The sequence below is a fragment of the Nannospalax galili genome, unplaced genomic scaffold (genome assembly GCF_000622305.1).
Source record: "Nannospalax galili isolate Female #2095 unplaced genomic scaffold, S.galili_v1.0 scaffold893, whole genome shotgun sequence".
Taxonomy (NCBI): Eukaryota; Metazoa; Chordata; class Mammalia; order Rodentia; family Spalacidae; genus Nannospalax; species Nannospalax galili.
Window position 1 is genome coordinate 489557 of NW_008333776.1, and position 20714 is coordinate 510270.

A 20714-nucleotide genomic window follows, 5' to 3' on the forward strand; every position below is an offset into this window, starting at 1 on the left:
GTAGACGTACAAAATTCCCCAGAGTGAACTTTTGCCAACTGTACCAGGCTGGGACATTCCTCACATCAAAGAACTTTTACCAGAAATGACTGTGATTCCAAAGTCAGTGTCAACCATACCTCTCTAGTGCCCCCTACAGGACATGTTTGGAGGAACTATCCCGGGAATGTATTTTTCCAGTCTGAGGGTGTTAAACTTGGTTAGTTTTCCAAATTCCTCGAATTTTTTTCTTTTTATTTAGGGCAAATAAATGCCATATATTTAACAGTGGTTAACTATAATCTTCTCAAATTAAAATTGTGTTTCTTTAAAAACTTTTTTTTTTTTCCTATTCTAAATAAAGCCTGGTTGGAAAAGGAGTGCCTTTCTTTTCTTTATTTTGTTGTCTGTTCACCAGGGTGTCCACACCACATTTCCAAATGCTCAAGGACTGTTCTCTTGATGTGTTTTTATTGGGGAGAGGTGTTTGAATTGGTGGGAAAGTAGAAGATGTGTATTAAGGATCTGGTGCTTTTTTGTTTTTTAATTTTTTCTGCCTTGATCTTACAGATGTTATAGATTAGGATCAAACAAAATGTTATTCCAGGAATTTGTGTGTTCCGTTGATTCTTGATGGTGGAAGTCAGCTTCACTTTTTCATCAAAGCAAAGGGGATGAAATAGCAGTCCTGTATTGTCTGAGTGGCAGTTGGATTTCCCTCTCTAAAACCTGGAATGCATTTCCATTATTCTAGGTATGCCTGTCTTACTACTCAGGGTGAATATAAAATTAGGGAACTTGAGTTTCTTTTCCTTACTACAAACACATCAGAACTTATATACCTAGATGCCTGCTGTCCTCTTCACCCTTCCTCCTTGGGGAGGGTATATGCTTAAATGAATACTGTGACTATAAGTCAGACTCCAAGGTTTTGAAATGTCACTCATTTGGAATTACTTCCTGCATATTCTTTAGAAAACTCCTCCCTACTAACAAACCTTCCTTTAAAAGACAATTTTGATATTTGGAAATTTCCAAAAGCTGTTTGGAACTGAATCTGACATAGAAAGTTTAAATGGACAGACTAGGGCTCAACATAAAGTGTGATCCCCAAGTCCTGTTGGTTTCAATATCAAGAGTCTACCTGGGAGAAAGCCCACCCCCCCCCACAGGACAAAGTCCACCAAAATGGTCACCCTTGCTGCTAGCATCTGTACCATCAATGCCTTGGACTTTTCCCTTTCTTAAACAGAAATACAGATACTGGTTTTGAGAATGAGAGCATGGTTTATATGTTGAAAGAAAGAAAAAATATATTGCTTGGCGGACACATTTCATCCATATTGTGTATGGTGACTTAGGGTGGCCGCAGCCCATAAACATGATGGCAGCTGTTCTGGCTGAGGTTAATATAGCCCTTCCAAAGACCATCTGGCAACTGTAGCCTCCTGAGCAAACTGGACTGGTAAGGGGAGATCTAAGATTCCTCAGGGGTGTCTCTCAGCCCTGTCAAGTGGATGATATCACCAGGGTCACCTTCCAGTGGTTCTAAGAAGGACGAGATGGCAAACCTGCTTCCACTGAATGCAGAGCTCCGAGGATTGGTGGCAGTAGGAAAGGGCTCATAGAATAGTGAGGTGAATTCTCCAGTGCTCAAGAGTGGGGCTTCTGGCCTGAAGGAGCAAAGGATCCAGGAAACCTGGGGGTGATTCCATACCAGCTTCTGCCCATCTTTTCCTTTTATTCCTTGCTTTTCTTCACCCTGGCAGTGAGGTAACACAGGCTAGATTGGTTCTTTCAGGTGAAGCTGGGAAAGAGAAAAGGCTGGTGGGAGGCAAGTCACCTGTAATAGTGTTTGTATAGTGTGAAACTTTGGACATTGTGAGTTATTACCAGACGTTTCCATTGGGACATAAATGGTATTTCCTCAGAGAAGAAAGGTCAGAGGTCAGGGTGATGGTCAATGTGGACTCTGAAGAATGGTTGATTGCTGTGCTGAGGGCTTTGGAGGGCACCCTGAGATGTGAACACAGCACTTGCCAGATGGTAGTGTTGGACTTCAACAGAATGGTATGAAAAAGTGTGAAGACAGCATTTGACCTTGCTTTTCTCTTCTCCAGAGCCAGTCTTCTGGGATATTGGGATTTTTCTTTTCCTTTCTTAAGAATTTAGAAAAGAGAAAGCTCAGTTCCTTCCTAGGTGATATACCTGCCTCCCTGATGGAGTAGGTCACAGAACCTACAGGTTCATGTCTTTTGTGACTGGGGTCCCAACAAGAATTGATCTGATGGAGAAGGGCTGGCCAAGAGGATGAGCTAAGAACAACCAGATTGACTTCTGTCTCAAATGCTATGTTCTGCCCAACTCAGGAGTCTTTGGGAGAAGTGCCATTGAGGACTATAGGGATGGGGTTCTAAACTCTTGTTCCAGCAAAAGACTTGGGTATGACTCTTTTCTGAACCCAGGTCCTACTGTAAAGTCCCAAAGGGCTAGTTTTCAAATCAGCAACTGCTAGGCTCTGAGGCTTCTCTGGCGTGATGGAGTTGCAATCTTCTATCGACAGGATACATACTCATTGAGCACCCCAAGGCACCCTAAGGATAGAGTGCCCCTGGATGACACTGACGTTCCCGTGCCCAGAGACCCACAGCAAGGGACTGTAAGGGTTTAAATGCCTACTCAGGGTCTAGAGATCCCTGATGTTGAATGAGGCCCATCCCCTTGGTCTCCTGAGTTAGAAGGACATATTCATTGTTATTTTGCTTGCTTCTTTCCTCTCTTCATTCTTTTACCCCCAACCTGAGCCTAGGAGGCAAAGCCATTTTTGTAAATGAAGCTTAATGGAGTCTAGGCATGCCTGTGTGCTCACATATTCACCACGACTGCCTTCATGCTACAATGGCGGAATTAAATTGCAGTGCAAATGATATGGCCCAGAAAGCTGAGAGAATTTGCTGTCTGGCCCCTTGGAACAACACTTCCCAGATTTAGCTCTGGAAAGTCTATGGGGGCTGTTTATCCTTTTATAGGCATTCACCCAAAAGTTGACAAGGAGACAGGTTTTTTTTTGTTTTGTTTTTTTTTTTTTTTTAAAGTATTTGGAAGCTATGCCAGGCCGGAAGCCACAGAGCCATCCAGAGTCTTCAGTCCTGTCCCCAAAGGAAGAGCTTTCCAGGGGACCCTAGAACCCCAAGGATCTAGGTCCTGGATTACCTCTTCCATTCATCCCTTTACTGCCAGCCCGTACCTGGTACCATCACAGACTAACACTGCCCTCATTCCTATAGCTGGGAAACTCCGTTTCTGTTCAATGTGAACTCATTCACAGGGAACCATGGCTTTCCACCCCATCCCCTTACAGAACATTTGGGTGATTCTTGGGTCTGCTAACTAGAAGAATGCCAGGCTGACTTCTGGGACCACAAACTTCCAGCCTCACCTCCTCTCTCCTAGCCCAGAATCGCTTTCTGTTGAATAGCACGTTTGGAGTTGAGACAAGACCCATCTGCCAGATCTAATTGAAACTTTTGTGTGTCTCCAGGAGAGGCTCCTCTGGAGACAAAAGCCTTCTTTATCGGCTCCAGTCCCCTCTGGGGACAGGACATTGTTTTCCTTGCAGTTTGGAGCCAGCATGTTATCCAGATGGCTTTACCTCTGTCTGAAACAAGGTGTACATGCGTTTCAGAGGCAGTCATTACCTCCTGCCTTGTTTTTATTGCTGCCTTGTTTTGTCTAGACCAAGCCGTCGCTGCAAGGAATCTGGCTGGTGTCTACCAGGAAGCAAGTGTGTGTGAACTAGAAGGCCTGAGAAGGGCTGGGAGGTACCTCCTCATCCCTGAGGAACCTCAGTCTTCCAGTTGACCTTAGATTTTTTTGTTTCATTCCTCAAGTCTAAAACAGGTATCCTGTTGTTCTTTGAAATGAGTGTTATTTCTTAGATGCTTTCCTGAAAAGGCAGGTGACAGCTGCCCATGGAAGAGATGGTCACATTAGACCATGGCATGGGCTGCCTGCCCTCTATCTGCTTCTAACTGAGAACCTAACTTGGGGAGAGAACTGGAATGCAAAAGTTGGGTGATTCCCAGGAGTGAGAAACTGGTAATCCTCCCTAGAGCTGGCTGGCCTGCGCAGCATATAAAAACCCATGTAATGAGGATGATGTGGTGGTGGGGGGGGGGTGGCGGCAGTGGCAGTGATGGTGATGACTTGTAGTTCTGTCCATTTGTTTGGGGCAATGTTTTTCCACCCTAGTTGCATATTATGATAGGATCTCCTTGGGAGTTTGAAAATATACTTGTATTAGAACTCTACCGCCAGCCATTATTTTAGAACTTTAATGATGATGCTTCAATGTTGGTGTTTTTTTTTTACAGGCTCTTCAGAATTTTCTTATCCAGGGTTGAGAACCACTTGTGTGCACTGCAGCCTGTGATTACAAGTAGCTACTCCTTTAATCCCTGTGACAATGCAGGGAGTTCAGAATTAATATGTTCCCTTTTCGGCCCCAGAATTGAGTCCTCAGTGATTGGCTCAGGACAGAGCTTTTCAGGGCTGAGCCAGGCCTCAAACCCTGACTGACTCCAAGAGCAACATTCATTCCCTATCCCTCATGCAGTAGTAGCCCGAGAGAAAAACCACTGTCTGGCTTTGCATGCCTCTACACTCAGCCGGGCCTACATTTTCACATCTCTGTCTTCTCACAGCCCCGCCCCAGTAGTCCACTTACCCTGCTTCAGGGTCATTTCCTACTTGGTTCCCCTTCCACCCCCTCTACTGGGAACTGAACCTGGGGTTTTATGCATACTAGGTAAGCGCTGACCTACTCTTTTACTTCCCACCTTCCCCCAGATCCCACAGCCTTGTACTTGCTAGGCAGGTGTTCTTCCACTGAGCTAAATCCCCAACCCCTTTTTACTTTTTATTTTAAGAGAGGGTCTCGTTAGGTTGCCCAGGCTGGCTTGGACTTGTTTAGTAGCCCAGGAAGGACTTGAATTTTTTTATCCTTTTCCTTTTCAGCCTCTTGAGTAGCTAAGATTTATAGTCTTGAGCCTTCAAGTCTGACAAATCTTTTCAGCCAACTCTTTGTTAAAAAGCAAAACCAACCTCCCCAAAAGCCCCAAACAAACAAAAAACAAAAACAAAACCTATTTATCTTTTCTTCAGAGGTATAACTCTGACACTGGCCAAACTGGCTAGAATCCATTGGCACTGGGTAATCTCCCTCATAGAATCCCATAATCCACTGAGCCACCGCCCTCATAAACTCCCAGAATCCATTGCACTAGATAGTTCTCTTTACTGAGGCCCTTGAGGCACTGGAGCAGTTTAGGAGGTGAGACTGGCCTCAGGTGGGTGGCAGGATGGTAAGTGAGGAAGGGCCTGTCAGCTCTGTCAGCTACAGTGGGTTCTGTAGGCTTCACTTTATTTTTGCAGCAGAGCCCTGATATCACCAGGGGAAAGACAGCAGAAGTGGCTGCTACTAATGCTTCTGTCTAGTCAGTTTTGATTGGACGTGTCAGGAGATACTGTAACATCTGGGCTAGTGATGGCAGGATTTCCTTTTGGGCCAGACAGATCTGAGGGAACTTCCTGATGAGATGGAAGACCAGTAGGGACCCTTAGTGGGGAAAAGCTGAACTGGGTTTGAATTCTGACTTCTACTGCTTGTTAGCAGTGTGGTCTTGGATAAGTGGCTTAATCTCTTTCAGACTAAATTTCTGCCTCTAAGATGGAGATAATGGTGGTACTTACCTCAGAGGGAGAATTAATCAGATAATCTAGGCGAGACATTAACATAGTGTGGTCGTTTAGTAAGTGCTAGCTATTATCACTGACATCATTACACCCATGAGATTGGGGGCACAACTGAAAAACCTTCTTAATGACACAGAAATCACCTGAGGATGAGGTTTTGCCTGGGCCCATTGAGGGTTTTCTCCTGAAATGCTGGACACTGGGGGATGGAGGGTGTTTGCCGTCCCCCTCTCCGCCCCCACCTTTCCAATAGCTGTCCTGGAGAAGGATGAAGCCTTCCTGGCAGGAGGGAAGATACTTTAAGGAGAGACACTTGTGCCCCTCTCTTTGGCTATCAAACTATTGAAACAATGTTCCCAAGCAACTGAAATTTCCCAAGGAATCTCATGCTGAGAGAAGGAAAAGGCTGAAGCCTGGTGCCAGTCAGAGGGAGGACTTGTCCCCAGAGAGATCTTTCACAGTTATGATTTGTCAGACCACTGTGCAGGGCGAACTGGAGACAGTGATGTTGGTCAGGTCTGCATCTTGATTGGGACTGCTTAGCTATGCTTACCTCTTGCCCACTATTTAAAATTAAACCTCATGTCAGGACCCTAAAGATGGACTTGGGAAGTCACTGGACCTCTATTCTTCTTCCAAATGTGATCATATTGAATAAATCTCCTTTTTCTACTTTTCACTACTAGGGACAGGTGCAGAGCCTAGCTAATGAGGGCTACCACGGCCTAAGCAAGCTGTGACCTAACAGCGCCATTACACAATAGCCGAGGGGCCTGGCCTGACTTTGCTTTGGTAGTCTGTCCATCATATTTTAAAGAGAATGCTTCCTATAGCATGCTCAGAGAGCTCTGCAACACTATCTGGCCATAAATTAAGAGACAAGAAACCTCTGTGCTGGCAGAACCAAAGTTTTCCACAGACACATTTGTGAACCCAAGTAGGTAAATGTGTAGGTGGTAGAGACACAATCTGTCTGCCCCATGCAAGATGCCAGCAAAGGGAAAGGAGGGGCCAGGGAGCAAGAGGATACCTGGTTGCAAAGCCAGACTTGTAGACTTCAATCCCATATGTTGATAGTAGAGATGTTAATAAACAGGGAGATTAGGAGTCAACCTTCTGCCATCTACTTGGCCTTGCCCTGATGCCCATCATGAACCTCCTTGGAAAGTGACAAAGGCAGAACAGTATGCTTTGTGGTAATCTTTCTTGATCTGCTGTGTGTAAATCTCCAAGAAACTTGTCTTGAGCTCGTACCCTGGGGAATAATTGGTAGGTGACTCAGAGGCTCAGGAGGCTCAGATGAAGCATCCTGCAGATGTATACCCTGGAGGGCAACAGGGTGAATGTGATCAGCTAGGCATCACATGGGTCCTGGAGGTCATTTGGGATAAGGCAGCATCCTCCCAAAATCCCCTGAGGAGGGAGTCTTCAGGACCCCAGGCAAGGAACAGATCTGACACGTGGCCCAGGAATAGTTAAGCTTCTCTTGATCTTCTTGGTTGTGTGGGACTTGTCCCGGGGAACCATGCAGAGTCCTGGTCTTGCCTTCAAGCCCTGACCCTGCAGTTGTAGGTTTGGGCCTCAGCTCTGGCTCTGTTTGTCCTGTTCTGCTGTTTCTTGGCTCAAGCATGTCTTTCTCCTTGTTTCAGAAGTTCCGGGTAGATATGCCTGGCTCGGGCAGTGCCTTCATCCCTACCATCAACGCCATCACCACCAGCCAGGACCTGCAGTGGATGGTGCAGCCCACAGTGATCACCTCCATGTCCAACCCCTACCCTCGCTCGCACCCTTACAGCCCCTTGCCAGGCCTGGCCTCAGTCCCTGGGCACATGGCCCTACCAAGACCTGGCGTGATCAAGACCATTGGTACCACCGTGGGCCGCAGGAGGAGAGACGAGCAGGTATGGCTCAAGCCAGTGGAAAAGAGCCACATCAGTGGTTTGATGGGAGAGGGGGCTCATAAGCACAGAATGTTCTTTAGGTTGGTGGGGATGAGGGTTAATGTTCTAGAAACATCGGGGAAACAAAGGGTGACAAAGCCCAGATCCTCATTGTTGGAGGCAGAGCTGGAAACTGTAGTCAGACCTGTCATCTCATTGTGTCTCTCAGAATCTGTGAGTCGCAGTTGCAAAATGGGGATGCTGTTGCCTGTCAGTCAGGACCTGTTAGTGTTCCAGGGAGATCTCATGTGGGGATGCACGTTGTAGGTGTAAAACATGTGAATGGGGGTGCATGATCTGCTAAAGCAGTACTGTGCTGAGTTTTAGTAGGGGTCATGGAATGAGTGCCATGGGACTGGGGCTGCGAGCACCCATGTGATTTTCCATCCTCTTCAGTGTCTCAGGTCTTTAGATCAAAGCTGTAGTCCATTTCCAGGGCCTGGAATGTATGTTCTACAAGAGCAGTGACCCTGGGACCTGAGGGATCTGTGGAATTGCTTCAGCAGTAGGGGGAAGTGGAGGTCAAATATCAAGTTTTATTTATTTACTTATTTTCCTCAAGAGGCTCAGCTTTGAGAGGGAACTGACATGACTGAGAGGGAAGTCGGAAAATGATGAATCTTCTGCTTTTTAGGAAGCAGTATTCACATAGCCCATCACCTGCACTTAACAGAGAGCAAGGGCAGCACTGAGCACCCTGCTTCCAGAAAGAGAAATCAGGGTTGAGTAATTTCTGGAAGGACAGACAGAGGCCTCCAAAGAGCCTTCTCTGTCTCCCTTCACAGATGATGCAGCTGAGGATTAGACCCACCTGCCTGGACTCCATGTCTTCCTGCAAGGCCAGGCCACTGTGAGCCCAGAGAAGGGAACCCATTAGGCAGGGATCTCTTGGGGTGAAATGAAAATCTGGTGAAGTGCTTCGGTTATGGTGCTGGAACCCTCACTATTCCAGCTCCTGTCTGTTTCTACCTGAGAATCTACCATATTCTACTACCAGGGCCTTTAAACATGGCTCCCTCTGGACAGTGATGGATCCAGGGCCAGTAGTCCCCAGGATGCTTATAATTACAAGGCTCTCACTCCATGGAACTGGAAGCTTCTTCAGGAACCGTGCTCTTTTGGGGACAGAGCTAGACCTCATATCTAAAACATGTTAATGGCGGGGACACAGTTTACATGTGTTAGGTGCTGTGATACAGTTACATGTGTATGGGGGTGGGGGGAGCTTCTAGGCCCTTCCAGTGGCTTCCCATAGTTACAGTTATAGATATTGTATCAGCAGTGACTGTGATGTCTTCATAATTAGGCTTCTCACACCAAACCCAAGGTGCAGAGCTTCATAACCACTGACAGGGTATATTCAAGGGTGTAGGTGGTGCCGAGTAACGGCTGGACCCCTGTGGACAGTGCAGCATGATGTGCCCAACGCTCATCATTCTCTGCTGGGTCTACTTCACACTGCATTTAGAAGTTTATATCTGACCAGGTGTGGTGGCACACACCTTTAATCCCAGCACTTGGGCGGCAGAGGCAGGCAGATCTCTGTGAGATCAAGGCTTGCCTGGTCTACATAGGGAGTTCCAGGCCAGCTAGTGCTACATAGTGAGACCCTGTCTCAAAAAAAAAAAAAAAAAAAAAAAAAAGCCAAACAAAAAAACAACAAAAAAGAAGTTTATATTTGGAAGGGACTTTGGAGACTCTCCTAATTTTCCCTTGTACCCATCTCTTAGATAAAGAAACTGAGACCTAGAAAGTCACACAGCAGAGCCAAGACTGGGATGTACCACTTTGACCTTCAGTTTCGTGTTTTTGATACCACAGTACACCTCCTAGGCATGCCCCAAGACAGTCTGTCTGGAGATTTTCCTTCCTTTTATGAGAGAAAGGGAGAGAGCCAGGAGCTTGTTATCCCAATCAATCATGAGTTCAGAGAATCACTAACCACATCACCATCCTTCATGACAGCCACGTTCTAGAACCTTCACTTGGGTTCCTGGCCTCAGGGTCTTCTCTGTGGCTTACTTCTGCCTTCTCCCCTTTCTACCCCAAGGCCTGTCCCAGGAGCCAGATTGGTGCCTCACCACCTCCTCTACAGCCTGCCCAGGAGGCTCTTCTACCCAGGGTGGAGGCTGAGGAGAAGGGAAGGGAGGGTGTGTGTGGCTTGTGGGTGGGTCCCTGGTGATGCTGACATACTCAAGCTGTAACCACGTTGATCTCACCACCCCAAAACACTTCCTATGTCGACAGTACCCACAGTTGCCCCATACCTCACCAGACAGGGAAAGATCTAAGGCCCAAGGTTACCAAGGGGAGAGGAAGGCTTGCTGGAGACCAAGCTGCTTTTTTCCCTTCCTCAGCAGTGAATGCTGTGTGTTGGGGATGGTGAATTTTGAGCCTTTAGAGGAGCCCAGAAACCCTTGAGGAGTCCTCAACACAGGACTTCCAAGAGGGCCATGGCTTTCTTGGTAACTAACTTTGGTTTTTTTGTTTGTTTGTTTGTTTGTCTTTTGGGGATAGGATCTCCCTGTAGTCCCAGCTGACCTGAACTCACTATGTAGGCCAGGCTGGCCTTGAACTCACAAAGATCCGCCTGCCTCTGCCTCCCAAGTGCTGGGACTGAAGGTGTATGCTACCACACTAACTTTGAGGCCTTAAACCAAGACAGATTTGTGGACAGCAAGTGTTCAGCTCTTGGCCAGGTGGCCTTATGACCTTAGCTGGACTGTGGGGTTACCTCTGTAGTCAGCATGGGCTCATCTTCTTTGAAGCTCTTCCTGCTTTGCCAGGAAAGCAGAGAGCAAATCTGCTCTGGTCCAACCAGCAGTGTCTCTCTCCCTATTGAGGTGGCCAGCAGTTAGGTAGCATATCTCTATGGAATCTTCTAAGCCCCCAGGAGAGCACTAGGCATGTAGTGGGTGTGTATCATTGTCTGATAGCTAAATGGGGAAGTTTTCCCTTTTGTTTTGCTTTGTGCTTTTGCCCACAGCTCTTTCCTTGGATTACCTGTGCCTGAGGAGAGACATTAGGGCCTTAAGTCTGGAAGGGCTCTGTGTGAACAGAGCACACAAGTGCTTAGCAGAGCAGAGTTTTGAGTCTCTGACCAACTCATTGGAAGGAGCTAGGTAGGTCCTGAGCTCTTTGCAAGGAGTCCTCTTTTGGCTCACAGATCAGCCCAAACACATGACATTATGTCTAGCATATAGAAAGTACTGTGAAATAAATGGAAAAGGCGGGCAGTGGGGCTTCCATGTCTGGCCTCCTCCCAGCCTAACACTTTTCCAGGCTCCCTAGGAGTCCCTCAGGAACATGGGTGAGCAGCTGGCCTCTGAGGCTGGCAGAGGGAGTTGAAAGTAGAGTGGTACCTGTGTCCTTCCCACTGGCAACAGAACATCCCTCATGGGTGGATCTTGCCTGTGTGAAGACTCTACATATCCAGTGTGAATAGAGAGGCTTGTGGAGCAGGCAGAGTGATGGGGAGAGGTAATTAGCTAGGCTTTGGAGGAAGCTGCTAGGAGAGGACTTCTGTCTAGCCTGGGCTTTGAACCAGAGTTGACAAATACTGCCCTTGTGCAGGGGGAGCTGAGTCTTTCATCTACTGATGTTTTGCTCTTTCTTTAAACCTGCAACATCACCTTCCAATGAAGATTCAGTAGCAGGCTCCCTCCAGGTAGCAACATAGCAGTGATGTCGTGTTCTGGGACCTCTCAGTCTGGCCGCACGCATCTGCCCTTCTTCCTTCCCTCCCTAGTTTTAGAAGGGCCAGTTCCCTTCCTAAAAACACAGAAAAATATCATGAACCATTTCGCTTCATTCTAATCATAATTCTTCGCGTTGGCTTCTAGCTGTCTCCTGAAGAGGAGGAGAAGCGTCGAATCCGAAGGGAGAGGAACAAGCTGGCTGCAGCCAAGTGCCGGAACCGCCGCCGGGAGCTGACAGAGAAGCTGCAGGCGGTGAGGAGCTCTGTGTAGGGTGGGAGCACTCTGGGTGTGCTGAGGGCTGGAGGTTCCACCATCCCAGCCTTGTCCTTAACTCACAAGTGTCCTCCTGATGATGAGTCAGTGGAGATAGGACATTCCTTCTTTTGAGCACATGGGTCAACATTGTGCTGAAGGAGAGAGAGAGAGAGAGAGAGAGAGAGAGAGAGAGAGAGAGAGAGAATGAGAATGAATGAGACTAGGCCTTCGCCACTATCCTGGACCTGGAGAGAAGCAGACCACTCTCCTGGGCCAGTACCTTTTCTCACTCAGTGCCTGAGTGCTCTCTGTCCTCAGACCCAGTGGAGCTTCTAGGTGAGGACTGACAGACGGTGTCATACTGCCAGTTCCTGTGAGCAAGGGTGGGACATCAAGACCTCCTTCTCCAGAGCTCCTTCCCAAGGTTCCAGCTGTCCCTGTGTCTGATGCCAGCAAGGATGGCCCAGCCTCACTGAAGTGCCCCTGTTTGAGTGGGATGGGGTGAAGGTCCTGATGAAGACAGGTCACATGTCAGCTGAATTTTTTTTTTCCCTTGGGCTTTTGCATATCCTTTATTGGCAGGAGGGTTTTCCACCTCTGCAGTGAGCCAGGAACTTCATTCTGCCCTTGTGAGTCACTCTTTCATGCTCCCTAATTGCCCAGACCTGGGGGCCCATGGTCCTGCCCCTCCCTCTTCTTAGCTTGATCTGACCAATGTCACGTAACTCCCTTCTGTGTCTGGCCTTAAAGGAAGGCTGTGTGTGCTGTGGAGGAGGACCAGAGCCAGGCATGACTCCCTTAGAGAATGCTCCCAAAGATGAGAGACTGTCGGTGGTCCTCATAGTGACCATCTAGTAGACATTTTTAAAAAATGTCCATATTTAATCCTCTCAGATACAGACTACCTGTTTAAGTTCTATATCTTTCATCTTTCAGGCCTCACTCTTGGGCACTGAATGTATACCTGGTGAATCCCATGATATCTGTAGTTATAGCCCATGGAGGTGTCAGAGTCAGGGAAGATGGGTAGAAGCTCTCCCTCCCCAGATGAGGTGGAGGTACTGATCAGCCCCCATCATGGGAGATTCCCTTAGCAGAGCTCACTGCTAATTGTTCTCTAGGACTTCAAAGAGCCATGCCCTCATATTATCTCCTGAGGGCATCTGTCACCACCAGCCCTAGAATAGCGACCCCTCTGAATCCTCCATTTTTCTCTCCTCCTCCCAGAAACCTCACACCCTACTCCTCTGCCTCCCCCACACCCTGACCCAACCACCCAGGCCCCTGAGCCACATCCTCCACAGGAAGCCTCTTACAAGCTCGTGACGTTCATCAGACCCTTGAGACAGATGGAAACTTTTTTTTTTTTTCACTCCGGAATATGCCATACTCTGCTTAATGAAACTCTTTCCTGTATATCTCTTCATTTGTGAAGAGGAATCTGTGTTAGGGGAAAAGCAGGGAGGAGGCTGGTGACATACACCTTTCCCCTCCCCGAGCCATCCCAACCACTGCATTGATGGCTCCTCTGGCTTTGTGTAAAGGAAAGGGTTTGCAGTCCCTAAGGGAGTGACCTTGACATTCTAACAGGCTCTCATAGGCTGTCAGGTTCTCATAGACTGTTGGACACATGGTGGAAATGAACATTTTCATCCCCAGGATCTGTGAGTCCTGGGAATACAGGCTTCAGAAACTGGAGTAAGAGAGAGGATCTGACTGGGCATGATGGCACAAGCAGAGGCAGGCAGATCTCTGTGAGATTGAGGCCAGCCTGGGCTACATAGCAAGTTACAGGCCAACTGGAGCTACATGGAGACCCTGTTTCAAAAGAGAGGGGCCTGGTCCAACAAACATTGGTTGAGCGCTTGCTACAATCCAGGCACCATCTGTTCCAGTGCTGGGGGTGGAGGACTGACTGTTACTGAGAGTCTGCTCTAACACAGCTCTGGCTTTGGGGTCTCTATATCCACAGGTAGGCTAGCAGAGGGACTGAGATAGTGAAAGAGGATGAAGAGGAGTGTCCCCTTCTCTTCAGTATCTTACTCTAACCCTTACCTGCTGAGGGACCCAAAGGCAGTCCTGGCACCAAGAGGGTAGATGCAGTAGCATGTGGACTCTGGAATCAGGTGCACTGGGATTTGACTCTGGGCAACTCTCTCTACTAGTGCTATAACTTTCAGCAAATGACTAAACCTCTCTGAATCTTGGTTTTCTCATCTGCAAAATGGGTTGATAATAACATCTGCTTTCAGAACCTTCTGGAGGATTGAATGAGATAATCTGTGAAAAGTATAATAGAGTGTCTGGCATGTAGTAAGTACCAATTATGGAAGCTCCAGTTGTTAATTTGCCTGTCCTATAAGCCAACTTTCCTCCTTTGGAAATAAAAAGAGCCACCATGTGACTCACACCCAGGAAGATCTGTGGTCAGGTGTGTGAGCTTCTGCTTACAGTAGGTCACCCCAGGACACTATTGGTTTTCCCTTTCTTGCCTAGATGGTGACTGTCCCTCAGGACATCCTGTAGACTACTATTGCTCATTCCCTTCTTCCCCTCATAGGAGACGGAGGAGCTGGAGGAAGAGAAGTCTGGTCTGCAGAAAGAGATTGCTGAGTTACAAAAGGAGAAGGAAAAGCTGGAGTTCATGCTGGTGGCCCATGGCCCTGTGTGCAAGATCAGCCCCGAGGAGCGCCGATCACCCCCCACCTCTGGGCTGCAGCCCATACGTGGCACAGGCAGTGCAGTTGGGGCTGTGGTGGTAAAGCAGGAGCCACTTGAAGAGGACAGTCCCTCTTCCTCAGTGGCAGGGCTGGACAAGGCCCAGCGCTCTGTTATCAAGCCCATCAGCATCGCTGGGGGCTTCTACGGGGAAGAGCCCCTACATACCCCCATTGTGGTGACCTCCACGCCTGCCATCACTCCAGGCACCTCAAACCTCGTCTTCACTTACCCCAACGTCCTGGAACAGGAGTCGCCTGCGTCGCCCTCAGAGTCCTGCTCCAAGGCTCACCGCAGAAGCAGTAGCAGTGGGGACCAGTCGTCAGACTCCTTGAACTCCCCCACACTGCTGGCCCTGTAACCCTGTGCTCCCCTGGCCAACTCCAGCAAAGTCATCGCCATTGCCTCTTTCCCAGGGACCAGTACCTTCCAGCACGCCAGGGTCATGAGGGCAAAATGAGCACTTGGCTCTGGGAGACCAATAGGACTTGGTGAGGCACTGGAGGACTTGAGTTGATCTCTTGGAAGCTGAGGACCTCCTCTTTTGTTCATCTTGCAAGTAAACCCTCCTTCTTGAGAAGCCGTGGAGAACTTGGTTTGGTAAACTCAGACACGTGTCTAGCTTTTGAAGAGCCTGGAGCTGGCCCAGATGGTTCCTGTGCCCTGTCACCTGTTGTCTCTGGAGTGATGGCGTCCTTCCCTGCCCCACCAAGCATGCTCAGTGCCTTTTGGTTTCACCTTCCTTCAACTTACCCCTCCCTCCCCCAGTATCAGTTTCACTCCTTCTGGGTTTTTATCAAATTTGCCATGACATTTCATCTGGGTGGTCTGGATATTAAAGCTCTTGATTTCTGGAGCTGGGGCAGCATATGTACTCGTCCACTGGGGCCAGTTTGTCCAGAAGGGGCAGTCAAAGTGCAATATAGAATCTCCCCAACACTCCCCAGTGCACTGCCATCACCAGACCACCAGCAGACTCCCTGAGTTCTCCAGGGGATGCTGCCATCACTGGGAGGCACCAAGGACCCATCCTCCCCAGCCTCGGAGATGCTGAGTTCTTGGAGGATCAGCTTGGCCAGAAGACAGGGTGTGTGACAGCCTGGGCACAGGTTGGGTTTGCCAAACGCCTAATTACCAGGCCAGGATTAGTGCCAACAAAGCCACATGGGTGTCCTAGTGAGCTTCTCTTTACCTCGTGTCTTGAGCAGGGCGTCTCCTATAATTACTGCCTCACCATTCTGCCCCTGGACCCTTCTCTCTAAACCAGAGAGGCGTCCCTCCCTAGGAACCACACATCACTCCAAAGCCCTACTGGGCTCCGCCTTTCCCTGGCCCTCAGAGTGACGCCACCCACAGAGTTTTAATGAGCTTTAGCTTGGACCCTCCCCAGATCTTAGCCAATTGGCTCCTCCTCAAGCCTCAGGTGGAAGGCTGGGGAGGTGGGGGCTATGATGGAGGGTGATATTGGCTGCCACCTCTGCAGCAGCAGTTCTGGTGCCCCGCCCCCAGCTGCCTCTCAGGCAGCCACCCCCCCCCCCCAACCTGATGGGTTGCATGCTTTCCCTTTCACACACCCTCTGCCATACTCCAGAGTGTGCTTCTGGCCCAGCCAGCCAGCTGGGAGTAGTTGGCCTCAGCTCTTGCTGGGATTGGGGTGTCTTCACCATTTCTGTATGTTAGCTGACTCTTTCCAGCTGCTGAAATTGGAGATAGGGTGTGTTTCTTCCCACTGTGACGAGCTGCCCTTCTCATGGTCCCCTGGCCTCCAATAAGAGCACAGATTTGTGAGCCCTGCCTTGGAGCCCAGCCTATTCTCCTCACGGCATGCTGACACATATACAAGGAAGCAGACTCTGGTCAGAACCAGCCTCTGGGGTTAGTGCTCTGAGAGAGGCTTCCAGTTAGTGATTCAGCTCTAGAGATCATTGTCCACTTGTTTAAAACCATACTGATGTTATTTGAATCAAGCCCAATCGTGGTTAAATTTCAAAGTCTGACTTGAAATAAAAGGGACAGCTTCACAGACCTGTTCCTTTCACAGCCTAAGGTCACACATGCTGGTCATGATTTAATCCCATTACTCACATGCATGCAGTACACACAGAATGCAAGAGCCATATGCCAAACATGCTGGTCATGATTTAATCCCATTACTCACATGCATGCAGTACACACAGAATGCAAGAGCCATATGCCAAAAATACACAGCGCGATGGAACTGGAAGTGACAGGAGGAAGGCTTGGCGGGTAGAGAGGGGAGGCAAAAAGAGAAAGGATTTTTGTTCAGAATGTGTTTTCCCATACTCCTCGGTATATTACTGCCAAGTGGGTCTCCCAGGGCCTCTGGGAGAGGAGCTCCTGAGAAGAATGGGCAGGTGACTTGCTGGTCTCAGAGATGTCAAAGAAATAAAAGGCAGCCGGGAGTAGGAGGAGGCGGGCCAAGACCCTGGGTTGTGCTCAGCAGGGAAGTGTTCATCATCTCAAGTGATGTTTATAGACAAGTGGGAGCTCATTGTTTTGTTGCGGATATATGTACCTTAAATGAAGCTGTTTTCTGGTCTTTTATTTCCAAAAGCCCCTTCCTGCCCTCCTCTGTATAGCATGGATCCCAGCACAGGTCCTGATCTGTGACTTGGGCCCCCGGGTGGACACTCCTGATACTGAGTCTGGCTTCAGTTCAGATTTCAAGCTGTACTGGCCTTAGTGCCAGGAAAGGCCCAGCCATCTAATCCCCGGGACCTCAGCGGCCTCAGAGGTGCTTTTCCCTTCCAGTTCTCTTTTGTCCTACGAGGCTGTTTGGCTTCTCCAGAGCCAGAGATGACTGGGGGTAGGGCTGGGGGAGGCTGAATAGTCACACCTAAGTTGTGAGTGTATCCCCACTTTGCTTCCTTCTGGCTCGCTCCCCAAGCTATCATACATGTCAGTCACACATGCCCCTGCTCCAGCATCACAGGACCCAGCTTGCTGCTCCCTCCTCCTTGGCTCCAGTTCAGGGAGCAGCTCAGTGAGGACACCTTCGTGCTCAGGCAAGGAGTTGTGTGTCCTCAGCTGCTGTGGACTTGGGTTGGACTGCAGACAGCTCTGGACTGGCGTGGGGCAGGCACTCCTTGATCAGCTGGCATAAAGTAGTCTTCGTGGCAGCCTGGCTTTTGGGCACAGCCTTCCCTCCAGCAAACTCGATGGGAACACCTATTGCACAGGCAAGGGAGCAGATCCCAGGTGAGGCTTAGGGGGTTGCCGCAGCCAACTCCAAGCAGAGTCCTGGAGGGGAGCTTATGACCAGTCAAACTGCTGTTTGTATATGAGGCCAGGTGTATACATGATGGCCAGTCACAGGAGCACTTAAAAGCCAACAGCAAGCAGGGCCTGCTGCTTCCTCAGGCTCTGGGAAGAGAGACTCTCCCTCAAGTGGCGGGGGTCTAGGCTGTCTGGAGCACGGGACTTGTATTTCACTCTTCCCTGATGAACCGACAGTGTTCCTTGCAATGCTGCCATTTACCTTTCAGAGTGATTTCCTTCCCTGAGCAGGAATTCACATGGCCCCTTTTGGGGAGGAAAAGCAAAATCACCTACTATGTGCCAGGCACTGTAAGGCACTTTTATATTTATCTTCTTTTAAGATGAGACTAAGGATTCATCTTCCTATAAAAGACCCCAGAGTAAGAGCATACTTGGAGATAAGAAGGCTTTCTTCAAAGACCCCGGGTAGGATTGCCTTCCTTCTAATGGTTCTCAAAGACTCACCCCCTGCAGTATCTGCCCACCCCAGGTTCTCCCCACCTGCTCCCCACTCCACCTCAGACTTCTCTCAGCTGCCTGTGCTCACGTGGCTGAAGAGGCAATCTGAGTTCTCACAGAATTGTGGACCAATAGCTTATGTGGTGTGTATAACTTTCTTTTTAAAACTTAAGTCTTGCTGCATTCTACTTGTTGGGTCATCTTGGCATCCATTTAAAGCCAGCATCTCACTATTTATTGACATGTGTGTGCTTGTGTGTGTGTGTGTGTGTGTGTGTGTGTGTGTCCTCTGCAGTTTTTTTATCTGCCCACCCCAGGTTCTCCCCACCTGCTCCCCACTCCACCTCAGACTTCTCTCAGCTGCCTGTGCTCACGTGGCTGAAGAGGCAATCTGAGTTCTCACAGAATTGTGGACCAATAGCTTATGTGGTGTGTATAACTTTCTTTTTAAAACTTAAGTCTTGCTGCATTCTACTTGTTGGGTCATCTTGGCATCCATTTAAAGCCAGCATCTCACTATTTATTGACATGTGTGTGCTTGTGTGTGTGTGTGTGTGTGTGTGTGTGTGTGTCCTCTGCAGCTTTTTTAGAAGCATTCGTTCCACTACTAATTTGGCATTGTCTTGTGCTTCTTGTGTTTTGGCCATACATCACCAAACAGTTTTAATGTTCCAGTGCTGACAGCAAGTTCAGGAGGGGCTGGGTCAAATTTTGACGGGGGCATGGGAAGGGAAGGGGAGAAGAAATTGACATTTATTTTATTATTTATTTTAAATGTTTACGTCTTCTTTGTGTTGTACCAAGCCTGAATAGAAACAGCATTAAAGTACTCGGTTCCTCTCTTTCTTTCTCTCTCTTGCTCCTCCCCCTTTTTTTCCAACTTAGGATAATGAATGATGCTTTTGTTTGTTTGTTTGTTTCTAAAGTGATTTGTGACTTGTGCTGTATAAACTGTATAAGAAGAAGTTCTGTTTTTAAAGATGGATTTGACATTCCTCTGGGGACAGTGGCTGCCAAGAAATGTACATTGTAAAAGAACACAAGGAAAGACCCTGCCCTGTTCCTCACAACTTACTTTCTCTGTATGATTAAAAGATTATTCCATTTACTTTACTTTGTGGTTACTCGATTTTGAGGAAGAGAATATTCGACTTTGTATAAAGACTAGGTATCAGGGTGTCCTCTGCAGTGGGAGATGTATATATCGTATTTTGGCATATAGTGGAGACTAATGAGCTTTGTGCATCTGTATTTGAGATATGTCCATGATGTGGAGTGAAATCTGCTATTAGACCCTGGAGGCAAACAAGTTGTACAGGTTCTTATTGCTCTGTGGGGAATTTAATTACCTTTCTGGGCACCTTTTTTTTTTTTTTCCTCCCTGTTTTTGAAAGTGATGGTGAAATGGTCCTACCAGAGGATCTCTTAAATTGACCTCTCCAGGCAGGACTGTGAGCTCAAAATCTTTGTATAGTTTTGAAAATTGAGGAGTAGCTCTGCTCAGAAGCATCTCTGGTGGCGTCTGTTGTTGTTTTGTTCTGTTTTACTGTATGTAACACAAGCCTACAGTATTTGCACTAAAGAAAGCTTGTTAGAAGAAGCTTGCTGCTATGGAGGAAACAACATATTAAAACTTTTTTTCCCTTGCGGGTTTATTTTTGTTTTATGTTTATTTTTTGTTGTTGTTAGCTTTCCCACTTTCCGTTGAGTAGTGTTTTGTAGAATAAAATGAATTAGATGGAAGAGCCTGTGATGGTTGGTTTATTCCTCCTTCCCCACCTGTCCTGTTACGCCCCCTTCCTCCCCTCCCCCTCCTCCTCCTCTTTCTTTGCCTCCTCTATTCCTCTTTACCTTTGGTCTTCTTGGGTGAAGTCAGTCTCTCTACTGGGGAGGAAGGGCCTGCTTTGACCCCCCTTCCAAAGACCTGTGATGGCCTTTCTGATTTTCTCCCCACCCTTTCCACCCTGTGTCAGGGCCCAGTTCTCGGCTGCCAACAACGGCCAAGGTGTGCGCCAATAAAATTGTAAGGGTATTTTGTTGGAACAGGTTGACTCTCGAAACTCAGAAATCTTCAAAGGCCCAATTAAATGTACCCTTAAGGCTGTCCTGGTCAGACAGACCAAGTGCAGGAAGGGGCTCTGACAACACCCAAGGCATGAACATATATGGGGCAATGGCATCTTTAGATTTCCTTTTCAGAAAGCCACAGGTTGCCAAGTGTGGAACACTCATCAGTGCCAGCCCAGGCCTCTTGTCCTGTAGATTAGAAATCTAGGGTAACAGGAATATCTTCCAAAGCCCTCTTTCCTCTCTGTGTAAGTGGTAGAGGTAAACGCATCATTAGTTAGTGTTTATAGTGCATGACAACTAGTTGAGAATTAGGCCAAGAAATGCTACTACTTGCTTTGGTTTGCCTTAGTTCTCATTCTCTAGAGGCCGCATTCTCCAGAAGACCCAGGAGTGCTGGGCTGGGGGTGCCCTGAATCCTAGGCCTGCCCCTACTAGTTACTGATGTTTATGTTTGGAGAAAGCCATGGGATGTTTCAGAGCCTCCGTTTCCTCACCTGTGAAGGAGCAGGGATGGTGATAGCAGTGTACCTCCTTAGGTGGGCTCAGGCAAGATAATACTATC

At 48.2% G+C, this 20714-nt stretch overlaps 1 protein-coding gene across 1 annotated transcript in view; it reads left to right on the forward strand.

Moving 5' to 3' along the window:
* The window catches only part of Fosl2 (FOS like 2, AP-1 transcription factor subunit), a 25000-nt gene extending 5175 nt beyond the window's left edge, over positions 1 to 19825 (forward strand). Inside the window, exons 2-5 of the mRNA XM_008828407.3 lie at positions 7383 to 7634; positions 11516 to 11623; positions 14187 to 18113; positions 18400 to 19825. Of these exons, the coding sequence (XP_008826629.1) occupies positions 7383 to 7634; positions 11516 to 11623; positions 14187 to 14705 (879 nt within the window). The 3' untranslated portion in view covers positions 14706 to 18113; positions 18400 to 19825. The remainder of the gene's footprint in view (positions 1 to 7382; positions 7635 to 11515; positions 11624 to 14186; positions 18114 to 18399) is intronic.
* The last annotated feature ends 889 nt before the right edge of the window (positions 19826 to 20714 follow it).